This window comes from Bombus fervidus, chromosome 11 (assembly GCF_041682495.2).
Source record: "Bombus fervidus isolate BK054 chromosome 11, iyBomFerv1, whole genome shotgun sequence".
Lineage (NCBI taxonomy): Eukaryota > Metazoa > Arthropoda > Insecta > Hymenoptera > Apidae > Bombus > Bombus fervidus.
The window spans coordinates 27,691-44,353 of NC_091527.1; the positions used below are offsets into that span (position 1 = coordinate 27,691).

The window sequence follows — 16,663 nt, forward strand, 5'->3', positions numbered from 1 at the left end:
GTAAAATTTGTATGTCATCAAACAGGACGTACTAGTTCCGTTGGAAACGACATTCTTGGATTTGATAGTGTTGGTACGGAACAAGATTGACATGCCAAATGTTAAACGTTATATCTTTATATTATGTATATTGTAATATATGTATGTATGATAAACACATGTTTTGCATATAGGTAATGTAGTAAATAAACCAGAGCATGGATCCCTGGATTGGGTTAAAATATGTGAGAAGTCTTCTAAAGTTATTACATTCATTGATCTTGCTGGACATGAAAGATATTTAAAAACAACTGTTTTTGGAATGACAGGACACGCCCCTGACTTTGGTAAAACCTTTTGATAATGTTATTTAAAAAATATCTATGTACATCTATCCTTAATGCATAAATATTTAATATTTAGGTATGTTAATGGTTGGAGCAAATGCTGGTATTGTTGGAATGACAAAGGAACATCTAGGTTTAGCTTTAGCTCTATCAGTTCCAGTATTTGTTGTTGTTACGAAAATTGACATGTGTCCACCAAATATATTACAGGAAAATTTAAGGCTGTTAATAAGGATCTTAAAGTCCCCGGGTTGTAGGAAAGTACTACAAAGTTCAAGAACTGTAAAGAGAGTATACCGTTTATATATAAAACATATTATTTTAGTGGTTATTTATATTAAAGCATATATAAAATTATAACGTATCATAATGACAACTTTATCTAGTTTTAGTGTTACTTGTATTCTTAAGGATCGTGATTTTCATCTTGAAGTATAAAAGTATCCCCTGAACTGTTTCATATAACGCACATCGTGCTCTCAACCCTATTAGAGTACAAATTGTCTTTCACATTTTGACTAAATTATTAAAAATATAGAAATGTCGTTTTTAGAACGATAAAATGATGACAAAATATACGTTGTTATTCATAAAGTGTTTTATTTTTATAAACGCAACTGTATCTTAAAATAGTATTAAGTGAATATAATCTATATATAAAAGATGAGTGTGTGTGTGTGTGTATCTGTTTTTTTTTTTTTTGCTACTATCGAGCACCTATATCGTAATTGTTAATGCCTTTCTCAAATTTTATCAAAAGTATATTCAGATGTTCTTTTTTTGCATGATAATATCTGTGCTTATTGAGATAAAATTTCGAAAAAATTATTAATTTTTCGAATATTGCATTGTTGTACTCTTATAAATGATGTACAGGAAATATCTATCTATTGTAATATATTTGCTGTAGTTGCAATATAAAATTCATTTTTATGCATGTGAGAAGAACAAGATTCTTACAGAAAAGATATAAAATAACATTAGATATGCGGCATATGAAATTATATTGTATAAAATTTTTATATTAGATACAGTGTAGCACATCCAAGAAAGATCTTTTTAACAGAAAGAAAATGTAAACTAATGATAATGAACAAGTGTTGGTTAAAAAATAAAAACATTGAATGAGAATATGTAGATACTTATGAATTAGTGATATAAAAGGGAGTTTAAGATGATAGAAGAAATATTAACAATATCACATTTAACAATAACAAAATGGATAGAAAGGGAACACAAGAAAAATATAACATGTATAATTACAAAATTATTAATTAGTTATTATTAACTAATACAAATCATATTGTAGATGTACAAGTAAAAATTCTCGTGGAATATGATATATGTACGTATAATTTCCATTTTCGTTTATTGTACTATAAAAAAAAAAAAAATAACAGAAACATAGAAGTAAGATTCGAATTTGTTTTTATACTAAATGGAATAATAAATTTAAAAAATTAGATGTTCATATTTTTTATTACCTTTTTATAAGGCAATTGTTACAAATGTAATTTTTTTTAACTGAATCAAGTCTAGAATAATAAACTATAGCTATATATATAATTTTTACAAAATCTAATATATCTTCCTTCATTTCCTAATTTTTGCCACTATAACTTAAATATATATATACGAGGACTACTTTGGTGGATTTTTCTTCATTTCATCTTTAGCTTCTTGCAACTTTTGTCTAAATGTATTTGTAAACAATCTTAATTGCCTAACAAATTTTTCACGATCAAAAGATAAATGAATACCATGTGTTCTACTCTGAAGTAATAAATATGCTACAAATCGTGCAGACTGCCTAATCGGTTTTGTATTTGCCAATTTCTCGATTAATTTTTCATTACGCATCAAATATGTAAATAACATGCGCAAAAACCCATTCTGTTGTAAATAGCTTTTTCTTAAACAAACAAAATTATTTATACTTTTGGGACTTCAAATGTACACATGTTACGATATTTCAGTAACAGCTCCCTTTTAAGCCTAAGTTGTTTACGTAGAGTTTCAAGTTTTTGCAACTGTTCTTCTTTACTGTATTCTATTCCTGGCAATCTTCTAATCTATAAAACATGAAAACTATGTATCGTAAATTCAGCCTATGGTCTAAGTATATATATAAAACAAAAAAATTATTTATATCCCGAAAGTAAAAAGAATTTTCATGGTACTATACCTGTGCCCTTGCAGAATCTAATTTCTTTTGGAGCTCTAATATTTTATGACTTGTATCTTGCGACTCTTTAGCTTTCTGTGTGGTGTCATGTGGATCTTTCTCAACACTAAAAATAAATTAAGTATACGTGTAACATAAACATTGTGAAATAAAATTTTTATACTCTATATCTATGTTAACAGATTTCATTTGAAATACACTTCTTTCAAAAGGATTTTAATACACATACATATTGTATATAATTTCTACATAACTACAACACATAAACTTAGTAGCACATTGATGTTTTAATATACTGGTGAAATAACTTCTCTAATTTCTTGTTATCAATCACACCATAACAGATTAAAAAATATTTTTCTAAATGTATAATTTCTATATCATTTGTAATTATAAATAAAGTATTGTCTCGAAAGATAATCTCAGAATTAAAAATGTATACAGTGTGTCTAAAAAGAAAAAGGAATAACAACGAGTAACAAAACGTTAAAGGTTAAAACTTTTATTTCCAAGGAAAGTCAATTGATGAGTATCATTATCTTAACTATTAGGTTATCAAGATATACGAATCTCCGAATTATTTCGTATACAAGTGGTAATATTTCAATATCCAAATCATCCACTGTAAATTGTTAGCGTAAGGCACCTTCCTCCGATAATTCCGATTCCATTATAACAATTTGATCAAGTACAAGTAATGCATCGTAATTATAACACTTTGTGTATTTCTATGACAACACAGCCGCGTTCATATGGCTTCGATCACAATCTGTTGCAAAAACTCTATCGTTGAGTAGAAATTTCCCTTAAATAGTAACTTTTAAGTTGTAACCAAATTTCACCAGGTTCACTTGCAACCGAGTTCAGTTTAGTTAACTGTAGCTTCTTTCTCGTTCAACATTTGTAAAGGACGTAAGAGAATACGTGTTTGATACTAATCTGTCTTAATCTTGAAGTATCCAAACATATATCCTTCATTCTCTCGTTTTTTATCGTTTAAAATTATTAAACAAACTTATACAAGTATTATTTTTATATTTGACAAATATTTTTATTAATTATCGATAGCCATTATGGGACGTCGACCAGCCAGATGGTACGTATCATGCGTATTTATTTCCTTTATCAATGTTTAAGTTTAATATACAAATATTATCGCCTCTTGTACTTGTATATATTGTATGAAGTTGTAAGTTATGAAGTTTATAATAATCTCTTGTAATGGTATAGAAGGAGGTTATGCGTGTTCTTCATGCATTTCTATTAGTAAATTCTATGTTATATTTACAACGTTAATGCTTGTAAACACTTCTTATACGAATTATACGTATATTTTTCTCTATAGTTATCGATATTGCAAAAACAAACCATATCCAAAGTCGAGATTCTGTAGAGGTGTGCCTGATCCAAAGATTCGTATCTTCGATCTTGGAAAAAAGAAAGCCTCTGTGGAAGATTTTCCATTATGCGTGCACTTGGTCTCAGATGAATATGAACAGCTTAGTTCCGAGGCCCTTGAAGCTGGACGTATTTGCGCCAATAAATATATGGTTAAAAACGCTGGAAAAGATCAATTTCATATCCGTATGAGACTCCACCCATTCCACGTTATTCGCATCAATAAAATGTTATCATGCGCTGGAGCTGATAGGTATATAACCATTCTGTTGTATTTTATTTGATAACTATTATTATCATTTAAATTAATGCTTAGCTAGTTATAACTTAAATTTTCTATGGATTGTTCATTAGTATATTATATTAGTAATATACTAACGTATGTTTGAATAAATATTTTATATTTTATACTTTTCAAGGCTTCAAACAGGAATGCGAGGTGCTTTTGGTAAGCCGCAAGGTACCGTGGCAAGAGTACACATCGGACAGCCTATTATGAGTGTACGTTCTTCTGATCGTCACAAGGCTGCTGTAGTTGAGGCATTGCGTCGTGCCAAATTCAAATTTCCGGGCCGACAAAAAATTTACGTTTCAAAGAAATGGGGCTTCACCAAGTATGATCGCTCAGAATACGAAGAATTGAAAGAAGCTGGCCGATTAGCTCCAGACGGATGTAACGTAAAATATTTGCCAGAACATGGGCCACTTGAAGAATGGAAGAGATTTAGGAAAGTTCTTGCTGCTGCTTAAGCAAAACAACCAACTTTCGAACCAATGTACCGCTAGACTAAAAGCTGTCATTAGGGGACGTGGCGCTAGGAGGAGTGGTTCCCCCTAGCTTTCCAACTCAAGCCGGGACGCCTCCCTAGACAACTACAACGGCAGGGAGATAGACGACGAGGTTGCACTCGGTAGTGATTCGCAAGAGACCCCGGGTGCACCTCTGAACATCGGGATGACCACCGTGGGGTTTTAGTCGGTAGGAGTCCGACACTACACGGTCGTTGCTACGCAGCGCCGAGTGTCCATGAGGATTTCCCCACGATAAAAAAAAAAAAAAAAAGACTAAAAGCTGTCATATTTCGTCTTTATTTGTGTAATCTTATATTATAAAACTTAATTAAATATACTTCATTTTTTTTTTTGGAAGATATAATTAGATATCATCTGATGATATTTATTTCAATGTGAATGACATGTAATATCCACATCATTTTCATTTTCTGTATTTTGAATCTCATCATCAATATCTATATCACATATTCCGCGACTATGTGTATCAAGTGCCTCTGTACTAGTTGCTGCATCTAATAATGGAGATAATTTCTCTGCCTCACTGTCTTCATCTTGTCCTTGTCCCTGTAAATACTGATTTATTTGGTCAACGTAGTAAAAATCTACATATTTTTAATATTTTGTTAAAAGTGCTATGTAACGAAAAAATATTGAAAATTGGACATCAGGAGATTACCTCGTAAAGAGAAACTGGTTGTTTTTCATTAACAAGTCTAAGGGTATCTCGTGATCGTAATACTGCTTTTTCCCGTAAATGTCCGGAGTTTTTCATTCTCATTGCTGGAGATCGGGTATGTAAATCTTTCTGTGATCCTGAATGTTCATCTCTAGCTAACAAGACAGACATTCGAAATTCTGGGGTAGGGCATGTAGTACCACTTGTTCTTGCAGATACATCTCCATCTTTTGAAGACACATGTTTCGATACAGGTGTACGTTCTATAGACCTTTTAAATAACATGTGAATTACAATTTAAATCGATTATATTAACATAAACTAAACGTAAATTTAAAAATTTAAGTAATATAATATTTTACCTATTTAATGCTTCAGCTGCTTGAATTGCACTGGCTGTATCTGTATCAGAAGTGTCTGGAGATTCTGGCGCAAGAACAGCAGTTCTTGGAATATATGGACCATTCAAAGCCTCTATTAATGATACAGCTTCATATCCAGCTGGTATATTTTCACAACTTCCCTAAAAAAGGATTCAACATTTCTTTTATCAGTTAAAAAGGCAGTCTATTGTTTTCAATTAAATTTTACAACAAACTGTACCAAAATAGAATAAGACATAAAGATGATAAACATATTTGTAAACATATGTGCACATAACACTGACATGCATTTTGATAATTACTTGTATGAATAAATATTGACCTCTGGTAATGGTGGATTTGATATAATAGCTCCAGTTGCTTTCTGTAGAGCTTTAATTTGAAGAAGAGCTCTAAAAGGGGCCCGACATATTGGACAATTGTTCGCTTGATATCGGAGAGAATCCGCACAACTATTACATAGGCATAGATGTCTACACGGTAATATTAAAGTATCTCGCACGTCACACATACAAATAACACATTCTGATCCATTATCATCTGTATCTTCATCACTACCTTGTTGCTGAAAAATAAATTGATGTGAAACGAATATAAAATAAGAAATTTTGGGTATATATTATTATTTTATACCTTTGCATTTTCGGCGTTTTTATTTTCAATTCCATATATTTCTTGAAGCAAGTAACAAAGACCATCAACATAAAGCTTTTGTTTAAGAGCTTTTAATATGTATGTTCCATCCGAATGTTTTTCAACAACTGCAACAGTTGTATGAGATTGTTTCGGTTCGTCTGAGCCTTCTTCTGCTACACAATGGATTGCTATTGGAATTATCTATAAGTAATTATAATGATGAACAAAAGATAACTTCAAAGTTTTATAAATATAATATACAGATACTTCAAACGTACATACTTCCCTGTCAGCATTGTACAATAAATCTTCTTTGCTGTAGGCAGTTGGATCAAACATATGTGACATTTGAGAAAATAACTGATTGGCACCTTTCTTATAATAATATGTCTCAGAATTCATAGATGAATCCCTTGGTATGTATCTACAAATAATACTTTTCTTTAGATATAACATTGTGTATAGTATGTAAAATTTGTATGTCATCAAACAGGACGTACTAGTTCCGTTGGAAACGACATTCTTGGATTTGATAGTGTTGGTACGGAACAAGATTGACATGCCAAATGTTAAACGTTATATCTTTATATTATGTATATTGTAATATATGTATGTATGATAAACACATGTTTTGCATATAGGTAATGTAGTAAATAAACCAGAGCATGGATCCCTGGATTGGGTTAAAATATGTGAGAAGTCTTCTAAAGTTATTACATTCATTGATCTTGCTGGACATGAAAGATATTTAAAAACAACTGTTTTTGGAATGACAGGACACGCCCCTGACTTTGGTAAAACCTTTTGATAATGTTATTTAAAAAATATCTATGTACATCTATCCTTAATGCATAAATATTTAATATTTAGGTATGTTAATGGTTGGAGCAAATGCTGGTATTGTTGGAATGACAAAGGAACATCTAGGTTTAGCTTTAGCTCTATCAGTTCCAGTATTTGTTGTTGTTACGAAAATTGACATGTGTCCACCAAATATATTACAGGAAAATTTAAGGCTGTTAATAAGGATCTTAAAGTCCCCGGGTTGTAGGAAAGTACTACAAAGTTCAAGAACTGTAAAGAGAGTATACCGTTTATATATAAAACATATTATTTTAGTGGTTATTTATATTAAAGCATATATAAAATTATAACGTATCATAATGACAACTTTATCTAGTTTTAGTGTTACTTGTATTCTTAAGGATCGCGATTTTCATCTTGAAGTATAAAAGTATCCCCTGAACTGTTTCATATAACGCACATCGTGCTCTCAACCCTATTAGAGTACAAATTGTCTTTCACATTTTGACTAAATTATTAAAAATATAGAAATGTCGTTTTTAGAACGATAAAATGATGACAAAATATACGTTGTTATTCATAAAGTGTTTTATTTTTATAAACGCAACTGTATCTTAAAATAGTATTAAGTGAATATAATCTATATATAAAAGATGAGTGTGTGTGTGTGTGTATCTGTTTTTTTTTTTTTTTGCTACTATCGAGCACCTATATCGTAATTGTTAATGCCTTTCTCAAATTTTATCAAAAGTATATTCAGATGTTCTTTTTTTGCATGATAATATCTGTGCTTATTGAGATAAAATTTCGAAAAAATTATTAATTTTTCGAATATTGCATTGTTGTACTCTTATAAATGATGTACAGGAAATATCTATCTATTGTAATATATTTGCTGTAGTTGTAATATAAAATTCATTTTTATGCATGTGAGAAGAACAAGATTCTTACAGAAAAGATATAAAATAACATTAGATATGCGGCATATGAAATTATATTGTATAAAATTTTTATATTAGATACAGTGTAGCACATCCAAGAAAGATCTTTTTAACAGAAAGAAAATGTAAACTAATGATAATGAACAAGTGTTGGTTAAAAAATAAAAACATTGAATGAGAATATGTAGATACTTATGAATTAGTGATATAAAAGGGAGTTTAAGATGATAGAAGAAATATTAACAATATCACATTTAACAATAACAAAATGGATAGAAAGGGAACACAAGAAAAATATAACATGTATAATTACAAAATTATTAATTAGTTATTATTAACTAATACAAATCATATTGTAGATGTACAAGTAAAAATTCTCGTGGAACATGATATATGTACGTATAATTTCCATTTTCGTTTATTGTACTATAAAAAAAAAAAAAATAACAGAAACATAGAAGTAAGATTCGAATTTGTTTTTATACTAAATGGAATAATAAATTTAAAAAATTAGATGTTCATATTTTTTATTACCTTTTTATAAGGCAATTGTTACAAATGTAATTTTTTTTAACTGAATCAAGTCTAGAATAATAAACTATAGCTATATATATAATTTTTACAAAATCTAATATATCTTCCTTCATTTCCTAATTTTTGCCACTATAACTTAAATATATATATACGAGGACTACTTTGGTGGATTTTTCTTCATTTCATCTTTAGCTTCTTGCAACTTTTGTCTAAATGTATTTGTAAACAATCTTAATTGCCTAACAAATTTTTCACGATCAAAAGATAAATGAATACCATGTGTTCTACTCTGAAGTAATAAATATGCTACAAATCGTGCAGACTGCCTAATCGGTTTTGTATTTGCCAATTTCTCGATTAATTTTTCATTACGCATCAAATATGTAAATAACATGCGCAAAAACCCATTCTGTTGTAAATAGCTTTTTCTTAAACAAACAAAATTATTTATACTTTTGGGACTTCAAATGTACACATGTTACGATATTTCAGTAACAGCTCCCTTTTAAGCCTAAGTTGTTTACGTAGAGTTTCAAGTTTTTGCAACTGTTCTTCTTTACTGTATTCTATTCCTGGCAATCTTCTAATCTATAAAACATGAAAACTATGTATCGTAAATTCAGCCTATGGTCTAAGTATATATATAAAACAAAAAAATTATTTATATCCCGAAAGTAAAAAGAATTTTCATGGTACTATACCTGTGCCCTTGCAGAATCTAATTTCTTTTGGAGCTCTAATATTTTATGACTTGTATCTTGCGACTCTTTAGCTTTCTGTGTGGTGTCATGTGGATCTTTCTCAACACTAAAAATAAATTAAGTATACGTGTAACATAAACATTGTGAAATAAAATTTTTATACTCTATATCTATGTTAACAGATTTCATTTGAAATACACTTCTTTCAAAAGGATTTTAATACACATACATATTGTATATAATTTCTACATAACTACAACACATAAACTTAGTAGCACATTGATGTTTTAATATACTGGTGAAATAACTTCTCTAATTTCTTGTTATCAATCACACCATAACAGATTAAAAAATATTTTTCTAAATGTATAATTTCTATATCATTTGTAATTATAAATAAAGTATTGTCTCGAAAGATAATCTCAGAATTAAAAATGTATACAGTGTGTCTAAAAAGAAAAAGGAATAACAACGAGTAACAAAACGTTAAAGGTTAAAACTTTTATTTCCAAGGAAAGTCAATTGATGAGTATCATTATCTTAACTATTAGGTTATCAAGATATACGAATCTCCGAATTATTTCGTATACAAGTGGTAATATTTCAATATCCAAATCATCCACTGTAAATTGTTAGCGTAAGGCACCTTCCTCCGATAATTCCGATTCCATTATAACAATTTGATCAAGTACAAGTAATGCATCGTAATTATAACACTTTGTGTATTTCTATGACAACACAGCCGCGTTCATATGGCTTCGATCACAATCTGTTGCAAAAACTCTATCGTTGAGTAGAAATTTCCCTTAAATAGTAACTTTTAAGTTGTAACCAAATTTCACCAGGTTCACTTGCAACCGAGTTCAGTTTAGTTAACTGTAGCTTCTTTCTCGTTCAACATTTGTAAAGGACGTAAGAGAATACGTGTTTGATACTAATCTGTCTTAATCTTGAAGTATCCAAACATATATCCTTCATTCTCTCGTTTTTTATCGTTTAAAATTATTAAACAAACTTATACAAGTATTATTTTTATATTTGACAAATATTTTTATTAATTATCGATAGCCATTATGGGACGTCGACCAGCCAGATGGTACGTATCATGCGTATTTATTTCCTTTATCAATGTTTAAGTTTAATATACAAATATTATCGCCTCTTGTACTTGTATATATTGTATGAAGTTGTAAGTTATGAAGTTTATAATAATCTCTTGTAATGGTATAGAAGGAGGTTATGCGTGTTCTTCATGCATTTCTATTAGTAAATTCTATGTTATATTTACAACGTTAATGCTTGTAAACACTTCTTATACGAATTATACGTATATTTTTCTCTATAGTTATCGATATTGCAAAAACAAACCATATCCAAAGTCGAGATTCTGTAGAGGTGTGCCTGATCCAAAGATTCGTATCTTCGATCTTGGAAAAAAGAAAGCCTCTGTGGAAGATTTTCCATTATGCGTGCACTTGGTCTCAGATGAATATGAACAGCTTAGTTCCGAGGCCCTTGAAGCTGGACGTATTTGCGCCAATAAATATATGGTTAAAAACGCTGGAAAAGATCAATTTCATATCCGTATGAGACTCCACCCATTCCACGTTATTCGCATCAATAAAATGTTATCATGCGCTGGAGCTGATAGGTATATAACCATTCTGTTGTATTTTATTTGATAACTATTATTATCATTTAAATTAATGCTTAGCTAGTTATAACTTAAATTTTCTATGGATTGTTCATTAGTATATTATATTAGTAATATACTAACGTATGTTTGAATAAATATTTTATATTTTATACTTTTCAAGGCTTCAAACAGGAATGCGAGGTGCTTTTGGTAAGCCGCAAGGTACCGTGGCAAGAGTACACATCGGACAGCCTATTATGAGTGTACGTTCTTCTGATCGTCACAAGGCTGCTGTAGTTGAGGCATTGCGTCGTGCCAAATTCAAATTTCCGGGCCGACAAAAAATTTACGTTTCAAAGAAATGGGGCTTCACCAAGTATGATCGCTCAGAATACGAAGAATTGAAAGAAGCTGGCCGATTAGCTCCAGACGGATGTAACGTAAAATATTTGCCAGAACATGGGCCACTTGAAGAATGGAAGAGATTTAGGAAAGTTCTTGCTGCTGCTTAAGCAAAACAACCAACTTTCGAACCAATGTACCGCTAGACTAAAAGCTGTCATTAGGGGACGTGGCGCTAGGAGGAGTGGTTCCCCCTAGCTTTCCAACTCAAGCCGGGACGCCTCCCTAGACAACTACAACGGCAGGGAGATAGACGACGAGGTTGCACTCGGTAGTGATTCGCAAGAGACCCCGGGTGCACCTCTGAACATCGGGATGACCACCGTGGGGTTTTAGTCGGTAGGAGTCCGACACTACACGGTCGTTGCTACGCAGCGCCGAGTGTCCATGAGGATTTCCCCACGATAAAAAAAAAAAAAAAAGACTAAAAGCTGTCATATTTCGTCTTTATTTGTGTAATCTTATATTATAAAACTTAATTAAATATACTTCATTTTTTTTTTTGGAAGATATAATTAGATATCATCTGATGATATTTATTTCAATGTGAATGACATGTAATATCCACATCATTTTCATTTTCTGTATTTTGAATCTCATCATCAATATCTATATCACATATTCCGCGACTATGTGTATCAAGTGCCTCTGTACTAGTTGCTGCATCTAATAATGGAGATAATTTCTCTGCCTCACTGTCTTCATCTTGTCCTTGTCCCTGTAAATACTGATTTATTTGGTCAACGTAGTAAAAATCTACATATTTTTAATATTTTGTTAAAAGTGCTATGTAACGAAAAAATATTGAAAATTGGACATCAGGAGATTACCTCGTAAAGAGAAACTGGTTGTTTTTCATTAACAAGTCTAAGGGTATCTCGTGATCGTAATACTGCTTTTTCCCGTAAATGTCCGGAGTTTTTCATTCTCATTGCTGGAGATCGGGTATGTAAATCTTTCTGTGATCCTGAATGTTCATCTCTAGCTAACAAGACAGACATTCGAAATTCTGGGGTAGGGCATGTAGTACCACTTGTTCTTGCAGATACATCTCCATCTTTTGAAGACACATGTTTCGATACAGGTGTACGTTCTATAGACCTTTTAAATAACATGTGAATTACAATTTAAATCGATTATATTAACATAAACTAAACGTAAATTTAAAAATTTAAGTAATATAATATTTTACCTATTTAATGCTTCAGCTGCTTGAATTGCACTGGCTGTATCTGTATCAGGAGTGTCTGGAGATTCTGGCGCAAGAACAGCAGTTCTTGGAATATATGGACCATTCAAAGCCTCTATTAATGATACAGCTTCATATCCAGCTGGTATATTTTCACAACTTCCCTAAAAAAGGATTCAACATTTCTTTTATCAGTTCAAAAGGCAGTCTATTGTTTTCAATTAAATTTTACAACAAACTGTACCAAAATAGAATAAGACATAAAGATGATAAACATATTTGTAAACATATGTGCACATAACACTGACATGCATTTTGATAATTACTTGTATGAATAAATATTGACCTCTGGTAATGGTGGATTTGATATAATAGCTCCAGTTGCTTTCTGTAGAGCTTTAATTTGAAGAAGAGCTCTAAAAGGGGCCCGACATATTGGACAATTGTTCGCTTGATATCGAAGAGAATCCGCACAACTATTACATAGGCATAGATGTCTACACGGTAATATTAAAGTATCTCGCACGTCACACATACAAATAACACATTCTGATCCATTATCATCTGTATCTTCATCACTACCTTGTTGCTGAAAAATAAATTGATGTGAAACGAATATAAAATAAGAAATTTTGGGTATATATTATTATTTTATACCTTTGCATTTTCGGCGTTTTTATTTTCAATTCCATATATTTCTTGAAGCAAGTAACAAAGACCATCAACATAAAGCTTTTGTTTAAGAGCTTTTAATACGTATGTTCCATCCGAATGTTTTTCAACAACTGCAACAGTTGTATGAGATTGTTTCGGTTCGTCTGAGCCTTCTTCTGCTACACAATGGATTGCTATTGGAATTATCTATAAGTAATTATAATGATGAACAAAAGATAACTTCAAAGTTTTATAAATATAATATACAGATACTTCAAACGTACATACTTCCCTGTCAGCATTGTACAATAAATCTTCTTTGCTGTAGGCAGTTGGATCAAACATATGTGACATTTGAGAAAATAACTGATTGGCACCTTTCTTATAATAATATGTCTCAGAATTCATAGATGAATCCCTTGGTATGTATCTACAAATAATACTTTTCTTTAGATATAACATTGTGTATAGTATGTAAAATTTGTATGTCATCAAACAGGACGTACTAGTTCCGTTGGAAACGACATTCTTGGATTTGATAGTGTTGGTACGGAACAAGATTGACATGCCAAATGTTAAACGTTATATCTTTATATTATGTATATTGTAATATATGTATGTATGATAAACACATGTTTTGCATATAGGTAATGTAGTAAATAAACCAGAGCATGGATCCCTGGATTGGGTTAAAATATGTGAGAAGTCTTCTAAAGTTATTACATTCATTGATCTTGCTGGACATGAAAGATATTTAAAAACAACTGTTTTTGGAATGACAGGACACGCCCCTGACTTTGGTAAAACCTTTTGATAATGTTATTTAAAAAATATCTATGTACATCTATCCTTAATGCATAAATATTTAATATTTAGGTATGTTAATGGTTGGAGCAAATGCTGGTATTGTTGGAATGACAAAGGAACATCTAGGTTTAGCTTTAGCTCTATCAGTTCCAGTATTTGTTGTTGTTACGAAAATTGACATGTGTCCACCAAATATATTACAGGAAAATTTAAGGCTGTTAATAAGGATCTTAAAGTCCCCGGGTTGTAGGAAAGTACTACAAAGTTCAAGAACTGTAAAGAGAGTATACCGTTTATATATAAAACATATTATTTTAGTGGTTATTTATATTAAAGCATATATAAAATTATAACGTATCATAATGACAACTTTATCTAGTTTTAGTGTTACTTGTATTCTTAAGGATCGCGATTTTCATCTTGAAGTATAAAAGTATCCCCTGAACTGTTTCATATAACGCACATCGTGCTCTCAACCCTATTAGAGTACAAATTGTCTTTCACATTTTGACTAAATTATTAAAAATATAGAAATGTCGTTTTTAGAACGATAAAATGATGACAAAATATACGTTGTTATTCATAAAGTGTTTTATTTTTATAAACGCAACTGTATCTTAAAATAGTATTAAGTGAATATAATCTATATATAAAAGATGAGTGTGTGTGTGTGTGTATCTGTTTTTTTTTTTTTTTGCTACTATCGAGCACCTATATCGTAATTGTTAATGCCTTTCTCAAATTTTATCAAAAGTATATTCAGATGTTCTTTTTTTGCATGATAATATCTGTGCTTATTGAGATAAAATTTCGAAAAAATTATTAATTTTTCGAATATTGCATTGTTGTACTCTTATAAATGATGTACAGGAAATATCTATCTATTGTAATATATTTGCTGTAGTTGTAATATAAAATTCATTTTTATGCATGTGAGAAGAACAAGATTCTTACAGAAAAGATATAAAATAACATTAGATATGCGGCATATGAAATTATATTGTATAAAATTTTTATATTAGATACAGTGTAGCACATCCAAGAAAGATCTTTTTAACAGAAAGAAAATGTAAACTAATGATAATGAACAAGTGTTGGTTAAAAAATAAAAACATTGAATGAGAATATGTAGATACTTATGAATTAGTGATATAAAAGGGAGTTTAAGATGATAGAAGAAATATTAACAATATCACATTTAACAATAACAAAATGGATAGAAAGGGAACACAAGAAAAATATAACATGTATAATTACAAAATTATTAATTAGTTATTATTAACTAATACAAATCATATTGTAGATGTACAAGTAAAAATTCTCGTGGAACATGATATATGTACGTATAATTTCCATTTTCGTTTATTGTACTATAAAAAAAAAAAAAATAACAGAAACATAGAAGTAAGATTCGAATTTGTTTTTATACTAAATGGAATAATAAATTTAAAAAATTAGATGTTCATATTTTTTATTACCTTTTTATAAGGCAATTGTTACAAATGTAATTTTTTTTAACTGAATCAAGTCTAGAATAATAAACTATAGCTATATATATAATTTTTACAAAATCTAATATATCTTCCTTCATTTCCTAATTTTTGCCACTATAACTTAAATATATATATACGAGGACTACTTTGGTGGATTTTTCTTCATTTCATCTTTAGCTTCTTGCAACTTTTGTCTAAATGTATTTGTAAACAATCTTAATTGCCTAACAAATTTTTCACGATCAAAAGATAAATGAATACCATGTGTTCTACTCTGAAGTAATAAATATGCTACAAATCGTGCAGACTGCCTAATCGGTTTTGTATTTGCCAATTTCTCGATTAATTTTTCATTACGCATCAAATATGTAAATAACATGCGCAAAAACCCATTCTGTTGTAAATAGCTTTTTCTTAAACAAACAAAATTATTTATACTTTTGGGACTTCAAATGTACACATGTTACGATATTTCAGTAACAGCTCCCTTTTAAGCCTAAGTTGTTTACGTAGAGTTTCAAGTTTTTGCAACTGTTCTTCTTTACTGTATTCTATTCCTGGCAATCTTCTAATCTATAAAACATGAAAACTATGTATCGTAAATTCAGCCTATGGTCTAAGTATATATATAAAACAAAAAAATTTATTTATATCCCGAAAGTAAAAAGAATTTTCATGGTACTATACCTGTGCCCTTGCAGAATCTAATTTCTTTTGGAGCTCTAATATTTTATGACTTGTATCTTGCGACTCTTTAGCTTTCTGTGTGGTGTCATGTGGATCTTTCTCAACACTAAAAATAAATTAAGTATACGTGTAACATAAACATTGTGAAATAAAATTTTTATACTCTATATCTATGTTAACAGATTTCATTTGAAATACACTTCTTTCAAAAGGATTTTAATACACATACATATTGTATATAATTTCTACATAACTACAACACATAAACTTAGTAGCACATTGATGTTTTAATATACTGGTGAAATAACTTCTCTAATTTCTTGTTATCAATCACACCATAACAGATTAAAAAATATTTTTCTAAATGTATAATTTCTATATCATTTGTAATTATAAATAAAGTATTGTCTCGAAAG

The 16,663-nt window shown here is 30.1% G+C and overlaps 7 protein-coding genes and 3 pseudogenes across 7 annotated transcripts; 5 read left to right on the forward strand and 5 right to left on the reverse strand.

The window, feature by feature from the left end:
• Positions 1-22: 22 nt before the first annotated feature.
• Positions 23-1,647, forward strand: LOC139992020 (GTP-binding protein 1 pseudogene; annotated as a pseudogene).
• Positions 1,648-1,790: 143 nt separating this feature from the next.
• Positions 1,791-2,790, reverse strand: LOC139991938 (mediator of RNA polymerase II transcription subunit 9-like). The gene is made up of 3 exons (XM_074111954.1): positions 2,741-2,790; positions 2,512-2,617; positions 1,791-2,398 (listed from the first exon to the last, which is right to left on the reverse strand). Exons 1-3 carry the CDS (start codon positions 2,773-2,775, stop codon positions 2,258-2,260), a joined length of 282 nt encoding a protein of 93 aa, XP_073968055.1. The 5' UTR covers positions 2,776-2,790; the 3' UTR covers positions 1,791-2,257.
• A 593-nt stretch (positions 2,791-3,383) lies between these two features.
• Positions 3,384-4,704, forward strand: LOC139991937 (large ribosomal subunit protein uL16). Its single transcript, XM_072012340.1, has 3 exons — positions 3,384-3,607; positions 3,857-4,162; positions 4,329-4,704. The coding sequence occupies exons 1-3, from the start codon at positions 3,585-3,587 to the stop codon at positions 4,657-4,659; spliced, it is 660 nt and encodes a 219-aa protein (XP_071868441.1). The 5' UTR covers positions 3,384-3,584; the 3' UTR covers positions 4,660-4,704.
• A 330-nt stretch (positions 4,705-5,034) lies between these two features.
• Positions 5,035-6,863, reverse strand: LOC139992022 (E3 ubiquitin ligase RNF157-like). Its single transcript, XM_072012454.1, has 6 exons — positions 6,682-6,863; positions 6,397-6,600; positions 6,086-6,328; positions 5,743-5,903; positions 5,381-5,651; positions 5,035-5,268 (listed from the first exon to the last, which is right to left on the reverse strand). The coding sequence occupies exons 1-6, from the start codon at positions 6,853-6,855 to the stop codon at positions 5,092-5,094; spliced, it is 1,230 nt and encodes a 409-aa protein (XP_071868555.1). The 5' UTR covers positions 6,856-6,863; the 3' UTR covers positions 5,035-5,091.
• Positions 6,864-6,889: 26 nt separating this feature from the next.
• On the forward strand, positions 6,890-8,515 carry LOC139992023 (GTP-binding protein 1 pseudogene; annotated as a pseudogene).
• Positions 8,449-9,658, reverse strand: LOC139991913 (mediator of RNA polymerase II transcription subunit 9-like). Its single transcript, XM_074111948.1, has 3 exons — positions 9,609-9,658; positions 9,380-9,485; positions 8,449-9,266 (listed from the first exon to the last, which is right to left on the reverse strand). The coding sequence occupies exons 1-3, from the start codon at positions 9,641-9,643 to the stop codon at positions 9,126-9,128; spliced, it is 282 nt and encodes a 93-aa protein (XP_073968049.1). The 5' UTR covers positions 9,644-9,658; the 3' UTR covers positions 8,449-9,125.
• Positions 9,659-10,251: 593 nt separating this feature from the next.
• On the forward strand, positions 10,252-11,572 carry LOC139991912 (large ribosomal subunit protein uL16). The gene is made up of 3 exons (XM_072012311.1): positions 10,252-10,475; positions 10,725-11,030; positions 11,197-11,572. Exons 1-3 carry the CDS (start codon positions 10,453-10,455, stop codon positions 11,525-11,527), a joined length of 660 nt encoding a protein of 219 aa, XP_071868412.1. The 5' UTR covers positions 10,252-10,452; the 3' UTR covers positions 11,528-11,572.
• A 329-nt stretch (positions 11,573-11,901) lies between these two features.
• On the reverse strand, positions 11,902-13,730 carry LOC139992004 (E3 ubiquitin ligase RNF157-like). The gene is made up of 6 exons (XM_072012444.1): positions 13,549-13,730; positions 13,264-13,467; positions 12,953-13,195; positions 12,610-12,770; positions 12,248-12,518; positions 11,902-12,135 (listed from the first exon to the last, which is right to left on the reverse strand). The coding sequence occupies exons 1-6, from the start codon at positions 13,720-13,722 to the stop codon at positions 11,959-11,961; spliced, it is 1,230 nt and encodes a 409-aa protein (XP_071868545.1). The 5' UTR covers positions 13,723-13,730; the 3' UTR covers positions 11,902-11,958.
• A 26-nt stretch (positions 13,731-13,756) lies between these two features.
• On the forward strand, positions 13,757-15,382 carry LOC139992005 (GTP-binding protein 1 pseudogene; annotated as a pseudogene).
• On the reverse strand, positions 15,316-16,526 carry LOC139991934 (mediator of RNA polymerase II transcription subunit 9-like). Its single transcript, XM_074111952.1, has 3 exons — positions 16,477-16,526; positions 16,248-16,353; positions 15,316-16,133 (listed from the first exon to the last, which is right to left on the reverse strand). The coding sequence occupies exons 1-3, from the start codon at positions 16,509-16,511 to the stop codon at positions 15,993-15,995; spliced, it is 282 nt and encodes a 93-aa protein (XP_073968053.1). The 5' UTR covers positions 16,512-16,526; the 3' UTR covers positions 15,316-15,992.
• Positions 16,527-16,663: the final 137 nt, after the last annotated feature.

What these genes read in the sequence shown, in the direction of transcription:
- LOC139992004 (XM_072012444.1), bottom strand. Translation starts at nt 13,722, where the DNA reads ATGTTATATCTAAAGAAAAGTATTATTTGTAGATACATACCAAGGGAT. An exon ending in GCAGCTGAAGCATTAAATAG is followed by an intron (nt 12,519 to 12,609) that starts GTAAAATATTAT and finishes GTTATTTAAAAG; the next exon opens with GTCTATAGAACGTACACCTG. An exon ending in AACCAGTTTCTCTTTACGAG is followed by an intron (nt 12,136 to 12,247) that starts GTAATCTCCTGA and finishes CAGTATTTACAG; the next exon opens with GGACAAGGACAAGATGAAGA.
- LOC139991913 (XM_074111948.1), bottom strand. Translation starts at nt 9,643, where the DNA reads ATGTGTTGTAGTTATGTAGAAATTATATACAATAT. An exon ending in GTAGAAATTATATACAATAT is followed by an intron (nt 9,486 to 9,608) that starts GTATGTGTATTA and finishes ATTTATTTTTAG; the next exon opens with TGTTGAGAAAGATCCACATG. An exon ending in TAGATTCTGCAAGGGCACAG is followed by an intron (nt 9,267 to 9,379) that starts GTATAGTACCAT and finishes CATGTTTTATAG; the next exon opens with ATTAGAAGATTGCCAGGAAT.
- LOC139991938 (XM_074111954.1), bottom strand. Translation starts at nt 2,775, where the DNA reads ATGTGTTGTAGTTATGTAGAAATTATATACAATAT. An exon ending in GTAGAAATTATATACAATAT is followed by an intron (nt 2,618 to 2,740) that starts GTATGTGTATTA and finishes ATTTATTTTTAG; the next exon opens with TGTTGAGAAAGATCCACATG. An exon ending in TAGATTCTGCAAGGGCACAG is followed by an intron (nt 2,399 to 2,511) that starts GTATAGTACCAT and finishes CATGTTTTATAG; the next exon opens with ATTAGAAGATTGCCAGGAAT.
- LOC139992022 (XM_072012454.1), bottom strand. Translation starts at nt 6,855, where the DNA reads ATGTTATATCTAAAGAAAAGTATTATTTGTAGATACATACCAAGGGAT. An exon ending in TGTACAATGCTGACAGGGAA is followed by an intron (nt 6,601 to 6,681) that starts GTATGTACGTTT and finishes AATTACTTATAG; the next exon opens with ATAATTCCAATAGCAATCCA. An exon ending in AAAACGCCGAAAATGCAAAG is followed by an intron (nt 6,329 to 6,396) that starts GTATAAAATAAT and finishes TTTATTTTTCAG; the next exon opens with CAACAAGGTAGTGATGAAGA.
- LOC139991912 (XM_072012311.1), top strand. Translation starts at nt 10,453, where the DNA reads ATGGGACGTCGACCAGCCAGATG. An exon ending in GGACGTCGACCAGCCAGATG is followed by an intron (nt 10,476 to 10,724) that starts GTACGTATCATG and finishes TTTTCTCTATAG; the next exon opens with TTATCGATATTGCAAAAACA. An exon ending in TCATGCGCTGGAGCTGATAG is followed by an intron (nt 11,031 to 11,196) that starts GTATATAACCAT and finishes ATACTTTTCAAG; the next exon opens with GCTTCAAACAGGAATGCGAG.
- LOC139991934 (XM_074111952.1), bottom strand. Translation starts at nt 16,511, where the DNA reads ATGTGTTGTAGTTATGTAGAAATTATATACAATAT. An exon ending in GTAGAAATTATATACAATAT is followed by an intron (nt 16,354 to 16,476) that starts GTATGTGTATTA and finishes ATTTATTTTTAG; the next exon opens with TGTTGAGAAAGATCCACATG. An exon ending in TAGATTCTGCAAGGGCACAG is followed by an intron (nt 16,134 to 16,247) that starts GTATAGTACCAT and finishes CATGTTTTATAG; the next exon opens with ATTAGAAGATTGCCAGGAAT.
- LOC139991937 (XM_072012340.1), top strand. Translation starts at nt 3,585, where the DNA reads ATGGGACGTCGACCAGCCAGATG. An exon ending in GGACGTCGACCAGCCAGATG is followed by an intron (nt 3,608 to 3,856) that starts GTACGTATCATG and finishes TTTTCTCTATAG; the next exon opens with TTATCGATATTGCAAAAACA. An exon ending in TCATGCGCTGGAGCTGATAG is followed by an intron (nt 4,163 to 4,328) that starts GTATATAACCAT and finishes ATACTTTTCAAG; the next exon opens with GCTTCAAACAGGAATGCGAG.